The sequence below is a fragment of the Cetorhinus maximus genome, chromosome 11 (genome assembly GCF_964194155.1).
Source record: "Cetorhinus maximus chromosome 11, sCetMax3.hap1.1, whole genome shotgun sequence".
In the NCBI taxonomy this organism is placed as follows: Eukaryota; Metazoa; Chordata; class Chondrichthyes; order Lamniformes; family Cetorhinidae; genus Cetorhinus; species Cetorhinus maximus.
Genome location: NC_135889.1, coordinates 74704358 through 74717283, shown reverse-complemented (window position 1 = coordinate 74717283; position 12926 = coordinate 74704358). Strand labels below are relative to the sequence as shown.

The 12926-nt window shown below is 41.5% G+C and overlaps 1 protein-coding gene across 3 annotated transcripts in view; it reads right to left on the bottom strand.

Annotated features, from left to right (window-relative positions):
• LOC144686686 (protein TANC1-like) overlaps positions 1-12926 on the bottom strand; it is a 270044-nt gene that overhangs the window by 67921 nt on the left and 189197 nt on the right. For all 3 annotated transcript variants that reach the window (XM_078552222.1, XM_078552225.1, XM_078552224.1), the window contains 3 exons: positions 12314-12545; positions 9549-9715; positions 1416-2023 (listed from right to left, as the gene is read on the bottom strand). In XM_078552222.1, coding sequence (XP_078408348.1) covers positions 1416-2023; positions 9549-9715; positions 12314-12545 — 1007 coding nt within the window. The remainder of the gene's footprint in view (positions 1-1415; positions 2024-9548; positions 9716-12313; positions 12546-12926) is intronic.

Genomic DNA, 12926 nt, shown 5'->3' with positions numbered 1-12926 from the left:
ACACATGGGTTAGCTTGGGTGTTCTAAGAACCTTTCTTGGTTAGCTCCGAAGGCCCTTTAACGCATCCCGGAGAGTGCTGGCCATCACTTGGGATGGCCAGAGTTTAGTGCGCTGCATGGCTGCCCGAAACCCCATCCTCCTCTAACCCACTCTACCTGACCGATTAGCAGCAGCTTCGCCCACTGGACTGTATGCTGTGCCATCAGCTCAGGCACAGGCATTCTCCTAGCCCACACTGCAAGGCAGCACTGTTAGCTTGAACCATGGGAGAGACTTGTCCAAACCTGAATGATGACATTGCAAGGGGCTGTGAGCGCCTCCACCAGTGATTGCTCCAGGTCCAGCTTTCACAAGGAAACTGTACAACCTGCGCAGTCGTCCGACTGTTCTGCAGTCCACCAAAACGCTCATTAGTTTGCAGTTTGTGCCCGAGGGGTGAAAAGCTCGGAGCACTTGGTGGCAATTTCATGCCTCTGTGTTGCTTGAGTGGGCAGAGTGAGCAGTAGGCCGGACTCCAAGCATGTGGCTGTGTCTGAACTGTCTCAGCTGCAGAGGAATGGTCACTTTATACAAGGTGTGGCCACTTCCTGCCCCCCCCACCCCGCATGTCTTGTGCACCAGCATGAACCTTAGGGCAGCCCTTGCGCCCCCTCCCCCCGCAGCCCCCAACTCGCCTCAACTTTGAAATCAAACAGGTGACCCTGGTAAGCGCTGCACAATGTTACTGTGCACTCACCTCAGAGTTCCCCTCAAAGTGCAGCCCACCAAGTGCATGCCTTATATCTCGGCTGATCCAGCAGGCTGGGATTATATTGATATGCAGATGTATTACAATGAGGTTCCCAATGTCCAATGGCGGAAAAACAGCCCACTATTGACAGGCAGAGCAGATGATTGCAAACTGACGTCATGAAACCGAGTTTTGGCCTTCTCACCATATTGTCCGCTCATGCCGCCGCACACACCCGGCACCAGCAGGCACGGAAAATTCCGCCCTCTGTTTTCGGGTGTGTTGCCAAGCACCTCCAATAGTGCAGCATTCCCTTAGCACTGCATAGGAATGTTGGCCTAGATTTTTGTGCTCAACTCCTGGAGTGGGACTTCAAACCACAACCTTCTGACTGAGATGACAATACTACCAACTGAGCCATGGCTAACAATCATGCACATTGGTCAAAGGGAGCTTTTAATTTATTTTTAAAGAAATAATTAATTTTGTTTTCCTTCACTGCGATAAATGCACTTCAGCCTCAAAAATCTCATTTTTGCTGAATGGCAATGAATTAGTTATCACTAATCTGGAATCAGGAAGAAAGGCAAGGTTGAAATAAATGGACAAAAAAGAGCAAAGTAATCTTCAGTTCTAAATTAATCTGCACATATAAGAGTTGCTTTAAAATTCAAATACACTAACCTTGGGTCACAAAGAAAGTCCATGTTTTCACCATCTGCTCTCCAAACAAGCCACTCCCTAAAGGATGGGTGGCAAAACATTCGTGTTTTGTCCCTTCGTTTGATCAGGAAACATGAAAGGCTCTCCATTCTCTGCTGGAAGTCCTCCCACTCCAAGTCACCCTTCACACAGCCAGCATTTATTGCTTGGAAGATCTGTTCATCTGTCAGTGGATGAAGGGATGCCAAGGCTACATTCAACAGAGGAAGAGCCTTTTCAAAGGAAGTATGCGTTAGAAACTTCATGTTGCATTGTAGCAGGTACAATTCAGACAGGGACACTGGGACTACCTTGTAACTTGCACTCTTAATAACCAAATGGCCCTTTTCAAACAAATCCAGCGTCAACTTCAAATATAGATAAGATCCTTGGCTGCGCATGATAAGATGATTGCTGACTTTGCTCACTGTAACGGTGTCAGCTTTTCCACTCAAAAAGATATTACTGAGTATTCCGTGACTATTGTTAATTCTGTGATGGATATAAGCATTCAGATCCCTGTTAATATCTTCGTTCTCCGGAAAATCATCCAGAGAAATTTTGACAAATGGAAGTAGACTTGTGATCTCCTATAAGAAATCAAAATAAAAGATGTAAATATTGCAAATCTAAGCTCAAACGCTTAATATTGCGGAAGCATTTCTACATACCATTTCACTTTGTTTTATACAACATTCTATAATTTGGCAACTTATTCTATTTCATTTTTTAAAAACAATTAATATTAGCTATGGGGTGTAAATTAGTGATGTGTGATGTACTTGACAAATTTTTGCTTTGGAAATCTGAGGATAAGTTTGATGCTTTAAATGTTAAAATACAGCCCATCACTCTAAGCAATTTCAGCTGATAGGAAATTTATAGAATAGTTTCTGGTTTGTGGAGTGACTTGTTAAATAGATCCCCCACCCCCACCTCTCCACCACCCATTGGCACAGCTTTATTCTGAAAATCCTTTATTCTATTAATTTTCTAAATTTAAAATGACACATGCATGATGGATTTTTTTCCCGAAATAATTGAACTTGCATTGTGTCTTTAACTTCTCAAACCGCTTCACAGCCAATTAAGTTTGTTTGAAGTGGTGCCACTGTTGTTAAGTTGGCAGTTAATTTGCACGCAACCTGATCCTATAACAGCAAATGAGGTAAATAGCTAGTTTTTATTTTTAATGGTGTTGGTTGAGGGATAGGTCTTAACCAGGACACCAGGAGAATGTCCCTGCTTTTTTCCACCCCTCAACAGTGCCATATTTTACACCCACCTGAAGAGATGAAATATACAGAGGTCAAGTTCAAAGTTTCTTGCAAGAAACATAGCTCCAACAATGCAGCATTTTTTCCACTGATGTGCTCAACTCCCTGGAGTGCAAGCCTTTGAACCCACAAACTTAAATTTATTCAAATGTTTGAATTTTTATGACTATTCAGTATTGTCAATGTGCAACAACTCATACTTGCACAATATGGGACAGAATAAACACTAGAACAGTACTTTAAAGAGGCATATTAGTAAGCATAACACCTTGAAAACTCTTTACGGAATCACCTCGCTGGTGCTGGTAGCTGTCCTGGGTCTGCCCGGCAAATAGATCAGCACTAGTCACCTGCTGATAGTAAGTATGAACGGAAACTAACATCACAAAATGAGCCAGTGTCTCATGGCTGTTTTTAGTTTCTTAGTCAGTCAAAGCAGTTTTAGCAAATGAGGTGTGCTGCAGGCCAGGGCTTTCCTGCTAAATTTAATTCATCCATCCATTTTCACACCGCTTCTCCTGGCGAGGGTCACAGTGGCAGTAAGCTGAGCAGGGCCAACCAAACTTCCCTTTTCTCAGCCACAGATTCCAGCTCCTCCTGGGGGATTCCCAGGCCAGCTGAGAGATATAATCCCTCCAGCGTGTCCTGGGTCAGCCTCAAGGTCTCCTCCCAGTGGACCATGCCCAGTGCAGCTCCAGCAGGAGCCTACCAGGGGGCATCTTTATCAAATGCCCGAACCATCTCAACTGGCACCTCTTGATCCAGAGGAGCAGCGACTCTACTCCGAGGCTCTCCTGGATTGCCAAACTCTTCACCCTGTCCCAGATAGTACACCCAGAAACCCTGCGGAGAAACCTCATTTCTGCCGCTTGTACCTGCAATCTTATCCTTTCAGTCATTACCCACAGTTCATGACCATAGGTGAGGATGAGGTTGTAGATTATAGTCTTTAAATTTTGGCCTTCTCATAAAAATCTCCTGACTGATGTTTTAAGGAACAACAGGATTTATGTATTCCAATAGGGGCGTGACAATGAAGGGAGAAGTTAATTTGCCTTCGTTGCTGGCATATTTGGTGGGCTTCCTTTTTCTTTGAACTTCTCCCCCCTTTAATTGTATCAGATAGCAATAGGACTCAAAGAAGGTTAATGCTACTGCTTCTGCAAATTTCTCCATAAGTCTCTGGCTTGTCATTGCCACTCCTAATCGAGAGCAAGAAGTAGAAGAAACCTCTAGTTCTCCCAACCCAATCTGTAATATATGAGATATCCTTGATTCTTTGATGGAGATTGTAGATGCACTGTTAGCCCTTTAAGACAGCACTTCCACCTTTATCCTGAATTCAGCTTAAATAAACCTGCTTGAAAAGGCACCCATCGGAAGGTCGAGTGAAAAGGCAGAAACATTCAGATGTTGGGCTCAAGTCATCATAATCCTGTCATTTTTTTTCTCTTGATGTCAGTATGGGGGTGGGGATCCTTCCTTTACATGCCCACACTTGTACTGGGATTTAAGCTGCATTTTTAATAAGGCAGCGAGCCAGCAGATCAAAATTCTGCTAAAATTACCTGACTGCCCTCTGACCAGCTCAGGTGGGGACAGGTAGTCAGGTATAGGGTACTGGAGGAGGGTGGGAAAGAACCTATGGGGGTTGAAAGTCAGTTGGGGGGGATGCGGATAGTCAAGAGAAATGGGAAGGGGAAGATAGTTGAGGGGCTGGGGGGGTAGAAAGAACGGGACCAGAGTTGGACCGGAACAAAGAATTATCTACATATCCTATGAAAAGGCAGACATGGTCAGGTTCCTACATCAACACCTTTTATTTGGAGGAAGTGAACAGAGTTAAAGGAGATAAAAACAAAAAGCTAAAAGCTACTGCGGATGCTGGAAATCCAAAACAAAACAAAAACAGAATTACCTGGAAAAACTCCAGTTTGCGTTGGGCTTCACTGGAACAATTTGGTGGTGGCATCATGCTGGAGTTGGCGGAAATGGCGGAGGATGATCCTTTGAATGCGGAGGCTGGTGGGGTGATAAGTGAGGACAAGGGGGACCCTATCATGTTTCTGGGAAGGAGGAGAAGGCGTGAGGGAGGATGCGCGGGATATGGGCCGGACACGGTTGAGGGCCCTGTCAACGACCGAGGTTTTCCATCCACGGTTTCCATTTCCGCCAACTCCAGCATGATGCCACCACCAAACACATCTTCCCTTCACCCCCCTTGACGGCATTCCGTAGGGATCGTTCCCTCCGGGACACCCTGGTCCACTCCTCCATCACCCCCTACTCCTCAACCCCCACTTATGGCACCTCCCCATGCCCACGCAGAAGATGCAACACTTGCCCCTTCACTTCCTCTCTCCTCACCGTCCAAGGGCCCAAACACTCCTTTCAAGTGAAGCAGCATTTCACTTGCATTTCCCCTAACTTAGTCTACTGCATTCGTTGCTCCCAATGCGGTCTCCTCTACATTGGAGAGACCAAACGCAAACTGGGCGACCGTTTTGCGGAACACCTGCGGTCTGTCCGCAAGAAAGACCCAAACCTCCCTGTCGCTTGCCATTTTAACACTCCACCCTGTTCTCTTGCCAACATGTCTGTCCTTGGCTTGCTGCATTGTTCCAGTGAAGCCCAACGCAAACTGGAGGAACAGCACCTCATCTTCCGACTAGGCACTTTACAGCCCTCTGGGCTGAATATTGAATTCAACAACTTTAGATCTTAAACTCCCCCTCCCCCCATCCCCACCCCGTTTCTTTTCCCCTTCCCCCCCCACCCGCTTTTTTTTCAATAATTTATATAGATTCTTCTTTCCCCACCTATTTCCATTATTTTTAAATCTAAAACTAAAACCTTTAGTATTTCCACCCCACCCCCACTAGAACTGTACTTTGAATATCCTGTTTTCCATTCTTAATTAGCACTTTTCTCAGACAAAGACCACCACCTTCAACACCTCTTTGACCCTTTTGTCTGTGACATCTTTTGATTATTATCTGCTCACACCACACCCTCAATGTGTCTCTTCTCTCCCCCCCCACCCCCCGCCCCCCCCACCCCCCACCCACCTACCTTAAACCAATTTATATTTCTCCCTTGTTGAAACTATGCTGCAGTTCTGCCGAAGGGCCATGAAGGCTCGAAACGTTGACTGATTTCTTCTCCGCCGATGCTGCCAGACTTGCTGAGTTTTTCCAGGTAATTCTGTTTTTGTTTTGTTTTAGAGTTAAAGGAGATGCTGTTCAATATGAGAACAAGTTCAGCCAGCCAAAGGAGGGTGGTGGTGGATAAGGACTGGTTGGGCCTCCATTCAAGGAATGAGTGTTCAGACCTGGTGGGGGATGGAGATAGAGAGACTGGATGCCCATGGTGAGAAGGGGATGGTTACAGCCAGGAAACTGGAAACCATTAATGGTGGTGGGCATTGGAAGAGTCATAGATGTAGGTGATGATTCAGCTATTCCCATTTATACCTCTCCTAGACATTTCTTTTGTTTCTTGTCCCATTACAATCCCTTTTTGCCTGCACCATTATCCCATTTAATCTCTCCTACCTTCCACCTTAACACAGACCTTGCATTCACCCCTCACCCCTTTCCTGCCTCCCTTAAAAGCTAATGGATCTCCAAGTGCTCCTATTTCTGAAACATTAACTCTTGTTTCTCTCTCCACAGATGCCATCAGATTTGCTGAATATTCCCAACATTTTCTGTTTTTATTTCAAATTTCCAAAATCACACTTCGTGTCGCACAGATCACTGTAGTGATGTGATAAATAAAACAATATTAATGTCAGGCAATTTCTTTACACTTTGAACCTGGAATCTAGGTACAGAACAGATGAGGGAAGATTGTTCTTCAAGATGGGGCCAATGTATTTCATCTTCATTTGTAACTTGTACTTGTCCTACATAGTTTTAGACACAGATATGATTGGGCAGTCAAGGTAGCAGAAATTGCCCCCAACTCTTATACAAATCACTAGAGAATTCTGCAACCTAAGTTACAGAATATATTGTTTTATATCATATATATATATCATATAACATATATATACTATAGCACTTAACTCAATGTATTGTTCTGCTGCACAGTGGGGAACCATGGTGTAAACAAGCGTACCTGAAGTCAATTAGAAGGCATTTTCTGTTGCTTTGAAAGTTAATCTATAGGTTAGAAACTGTTACCGTAGCACCAAATCCATCCCTCATCTGACAACTGCCCAAGGCTGAGTTCATAAGCTTGGTGCCATATTTAAAAGAGAGATAAACTTCTGACTACATATGCACTTCATCACCAAGATTGCCTACTTTCAACTCCATTCCATTGCCCAACTCTGCTGGTCTCCCATCTTCCAACCTACATAAACCTGAGGTCATCCAAAACTCTGTTGCCTGTATCTTAACTCGTATCAAGACTCATTCATCCATCACCCATGCTCTGACTCATATTGGCTCCCGGTCTGGCAACAACTCAAGAATTTAGATTTTCATCCATTCAAATCCCTCCAAAACTATGCACCCTCACTATCCCTTTGGCCTCCTCCAGCTCTTCAAACGTTCGCTATCTCTCTGCTCCTCCAATTCCAGCATCTTGCACATCCCCAACGTTAAGCACCCCACCATTAGTGGTGGTGCCTTCAGTTGCAGAGGCCCTAAGCTCAGAATTCCCTCCTTAAACCTCTATCTTTCTCTTGTTCTTTAAGATGCTTCTTAAAACCTACCTCTTTGACCAAGCTTTTAGTCATCTGTCTTGACATTGCCTTCTGTGCGTCAGGTAAATAATTTTGATTAATAACACTCTTATGAAGCACCTTGGCATATTTTGCTATGTTGAAGGTGCTGTATAAAGGCAAGCTGTTGTCTTTGCTCTATTCCTGAGGCCCTAAAAATTAGTAATAAATGACCAATTCCTTTTTCTCTTTTCTTTAATGCTTTTATGCCACACGTGCAGAAATTTGCACATAACACTGGAGTACGAGAAACATGGCATCAATATTTTCAATACACATTAGTGAATCTCCTGTGACAATGCATACAGTAAATCAGATACATCTTATAAGAGAATCAAACCACACACTGCTCAATTTATTATTCTGCTGTTAATACCTTGTAATACAGGTGGATCTATGTTGTCTTAAGGTCAGAAAATGTAACTGCTATAAAGTAAATACAACAAAGATAATTCTGAGTTAACCGCTGTTTCACCATGAAGATTTAATTATGTATATGAACCATTCTGAAGTTAAATATTTTGTCTGTATTCTGATATAATATAATTTTAGAACAGAGATGAGGAGAAACTTCTTTAACCAGAGAGTGGTGAATCTATGGAATTCAGTGCCACAGAAGGCTGTGGAGGACAGGTCATTGAGTGTATTTAAGACCGGTTCTTGATTGGTAAGGGGATCAAAGGTTACGGGGAGAAGGCGGGAGAATGGGGTTGAGAAACTCATCAGCCATGATTGAATGGCAGAGCAGACTCGATGGGCCGAATGGCCTAATTTCTGCTCCTATGTCTTATGGTCTTATAACAATGCATTGAGTGTCCACGATTATCATGGAAATTGTCGATGCAAGCCTGTCATACTGTAATTACATCCTCTAACCAGTGGTGGTAATGCCGTATCTTCATAAGAGTGGGGAAAACAGGGGATGCCAGATACAATTACAATGTCAACTTTACATAGACAATTTTTATTATCACTATGCATATCAGAATCCAAAATGGAAAAGTTGCAGGAAGTGCGTGCTGAAGCAACATTTTATTATAGATTTATACATATGACATAATTAGGATTAAAATTAACACTAATTTTTCTAGTGGCATATATATGAGAAAGAAATGTCCAATTTAGATTTAAGCAAGCAATGGATTGAACACCCCAAGTAAGTTTAATTAAATGGACCCTAATTAAAAGGCCATTAATTTGCACATTCAAATAATTCTCTATGCTGACACCTATCCATGAGAAAAATTGTTAATCGTGACAGGGCGTTGCATTGCTCTGAAGAATCAAATTTACACAAAAATAACAAATGTTTAAGTGATGAGAACATATTTTAGCTTTCAAAGGCTGAACTTGATTAGGCACTTTGCCAACTTCTGCTGACTATATCACCTCATGCCCTATAATTGAGGATCACATACTGAATAACAACTATTCTTGAGCAACACTTAAAATCAATTTGCTGTATATCAACAAATAACTGAAATCCTTTCAACAAAATGCCTACGAGTGCAATTAAGGAAAGTTCACCAGCCAAATGAACGTAATAAACATTCAACCATTTTAATTGCTCTGGTGTCCAGCCACCTGGCTTTCAGCCAATAAATCCATTTTCATGCTAGAAAAACAATGCAATGTGGAAAGGTTTCCTCATCATTGTTGTCCCTAGTTACAGGGCTGCTGTTAACTTTATCTGTGTAATCTTTATAGCAAATTCACGCTACAGTTGTTGGATCTAACTTGTTGTTGCAATGTGATTAGTATCTTTATTTGTATTCTCTACAACTCTGATATCAACATGAAAGTTAATATCCAACTCAATTAGTAACTACGGCAGAGTATAAGGAATAAGTTGTTTAATTGTTGGAATTCATAGTGACTTTTGTCAAACCAACAAAATGTTTTATTTTGATAACTTATTGAATTATGACAAATCTACAAATGCTAGTTCATCAGAAAAAGTGGTATAAGCAAATATTAACGAGTAGTGAAGTGCCATTAAAATTAATACCTTATGTAAAGTATAAAATACACAGTAGTATTAATTTTTGAAGTATATAAAATGCAAATTTCAGCCAGTGCAACCAAAACTTAAATGAATGTCTTTACCTGTAGATTGGTTCTAACAGTAACAACCAGCTTTAGCCAAGCTGGAAACTTGGAAATTATTTTAGTGATAAAGGAAGCAATTGTGTCACCATAATCAGGTTTATGGAATTCAGCCTCATTTAAGCCATCCACCAAAATAATATAATCGTCTGCAGGGATCTTCTTTTCTGCAGGACAAAGTTAAATTTAATTACAATTTGTTGCTATACAGAATCTATATTACCACATGCCCCAACTGTCCTGTCCCACTGAGTTACCTACGCCATGTTGTTCATCTGCATGAAAGAAGATCGAATCAGAGAATGGTTACAGCACAGGAGGCAGCAATTTGGCCTGTCAAGTCCGTGTCAGCTCTTCGCAAGAGCAATTTAGCTAGTACTATTCCCGGTCCTCTCCCTGTAGCCCTGTAATTTTTTTTCCCTTCAGGCACTTATTCAATTCCTCTTTGAAAGTCAAGGTTGAAACTGCCTCTACTCCTCCTTCAGACAGTGCACCCCAGATCCCAACCACACACTGCATAAAAAAAAGTTTTGCCTCGTGTTGCCTTTACCCCTTTTGCTAATTAAGTCTGTGTCCTCTCTTACGACCCTTCCACCAATAGGAACCGTTTTTCTCTTGTTTCGGCCCCATGTAATTTTGAGCAACTCTATTAAATCTCTTCTCCATCTTCTCTTCTCGAAGGAGAGCAATCCCAGCTTCTCCAGTCTATCTATGTAACTGAAGCTCTTCAACCCGGAACCATTCGCATGAATCATTTATGTACCCTCTCTACAGCCTTCACATGCTTCCTTAAGTGTGGTGCCCTGAATTCCACACAATACTCCAGCTGAGGCCAAATCAGTGTTTTATACCATAACTTACTTGCTTTTGTACTCTATGCCTTTATTTATAAAGCTCTGGATTCCATATTCTTTTTAACCACTTTCTCAGCCTGCCCTGCTACTTTCAACAACAATTTGCACTCATGTATCCCTATGTCCCTGCATTGCTTTTAGAATTCTACCCTTTAGTTCATATTGTACCTCCTCATTCTTCCTACAAAAATGTATCACTTCACACTTCTCTGCATCAAATTGCAACTACCACGTGCCTGTCCATTCCGCCAGCCTACATGTTGTTGAAGTCTATCACTAGCCTCCTCATAGTTCACAATATTTCCAAGTTTTGTGCCATCTTCACATTTTCAAATTGTGCCCTGTACACCCAAGGCCAAGTCATTAATAGAGATCAAGAAAAACAGTAGTTCTATTGACATCCTGGAGAAATATCACTAGATACCAGCCTGCAGTTCGGAAAACCACCGTACACCATTGTCCACCATTCACCATTGCCCCTCGTTTCCTGTCATTCTGCCAACTTTATACCCATGCTGTCACTTTCCCTTTTATTCCATGAGCTTCAACTGAGCTGACAAGCCTATTATGTGGTGCTTTATCAAACGTTGCTTAGGTGGTTAGCATATGGTGTTTCTACCCACAAGATTTCATGTTCAATCCTAACTTGGTGAACTCTGCTACTTTGCTAGTATGATAATCAATTCATTTCAAATGTTAGAGTAAAAGAGTAAAGTACATTACACTACAATGTTCCCACCATGCAAATATCCACATATGCCTTAAACCAAAGCATCGTCAACCCGTGCGCCTTAAAGAATCATCAATCCATATGCTTCTACGCCTTGAATTTAACTTATCCCCAATTTAGTCAGTTATCTTAATTCTGGAAAGAAAATGCAGCGTTAAGCATACAGAATTTAGCAAAGAAGTCTCGATGAACATGAATGCTATTTCTTTAGAAGCTAGACATGTTTTTAAATTAAAAATTACAGAAACAGGAGAGAACTAATTGACATTACAGGCCATATTTTGCATGTAGTTATTAACATGCAAACAAGCCAATAATTTGTAGTGTGGAAGAGATACCTCAAATTGCAAATTTGCAGTTTGTTGGCCGAATGGCAATACTTCACCATTAGCTTTGTAAAAACAGGATCTCACACTTAACCTCCATGATTTTCATAAAGTTTCTGAATTTACACATTAATTGTCCATTAAAAATTTACTGAAAGTTAAGCCTTGCAATTAACAGCATAAGTACCATTTTAACAATTGTTAATTGTTAATGATTGCCAATCAAGCCCTCTAGCCCAGGAAATAAACAATTATAAACATGAGAGACTCATTCCTTCTGGCTGTGAATTGTTTCAGAACATTTTTTAAAGTGCTAGTTTTAAAAAATCTTTTCTCATTCTTCCTTTCTGCCCTTCGTCTCTCTCTCTCCAACTATCCAATCTTTCTTTCTTCCTCTTTATTTTTCTTTTTATACCTGATTTGACATTGAATCCACCCTCTAATTCAGCCTCCTTCTCAGTCCTACCTGTTTTTCAATATATTAGCATAATTGGTTAAGGATACATTATTAGTCCCATTGTTCATTACGGTTGCAGAGGCCCTAATGCCTTGTCAGCTCAACTCCAGAAGCTTTGTTGACAAAAAATGTTTAAAACCTTAAGGTTCCCAAACAAGTCTAAATAATGGGATACACCACACAGTGTCCCACTCCAGCAAAATCTGGCCATACATGAGTATTTCAAGGTTTAATTTTTAATATTTGCCATCTAATTTAATAAAACAAACAGGCCGATTATTTTTTTTTTAAAGAGCAAAGCATGTTCTATGCTGGAACATACCTCCAGCAGACACTAATTCTATTTACATACCCATCAGACATCTAAGACAAACTATTTACATCTATTAGAACCTTACCCTTTATCAGGTTTACAAGAGGCTCCAAAATACCTCTCTTAAATGCAGCCATGGGATCCTGGACACAAGAACGTAGACTGAGTATGCTCTGTATGTGTGACTCCTTCAGCAGCAAATCCCTGAATGCTGCTAGCTGAGGTGCACGACAAAGCAAAGCTGCTACACTGTGGACAAATTCTGGTACAAGGCAGGTGTAAGTATTATCAGCCTGGCAGTAGTGATAGGCAACAACCTGTTTAAAAAATGAAATGAACAAGATTTTTATTTCTGCATTTTATTCTTTATATAACAACAGGTTTCCTGTGGTACAACAGCAAAATACTGCATATGCTGGAAATTTGAAAGACAAACAAAAAATGCTAGAAATATGCAACAGGCCAAGCAGCATCTGTGGAGAGAGAAACAGAGTTAACATTTAAGGTCAATGGCTTTTCCCGTTTTTCTCTCTCCACAGATGCTGCCCGAACTGAGTGCTTCCCGCATTTTCTGCTTTTATTTCAGATTTCCTGTGGTGTTAACTCACAAAGGATTGAACAGGATGCTTTTATAAAGGGCGCTTGGTTTCTCCATTGCTCCTTATCTTAATTATGCTTGTTCTCTAATTCTCATATTC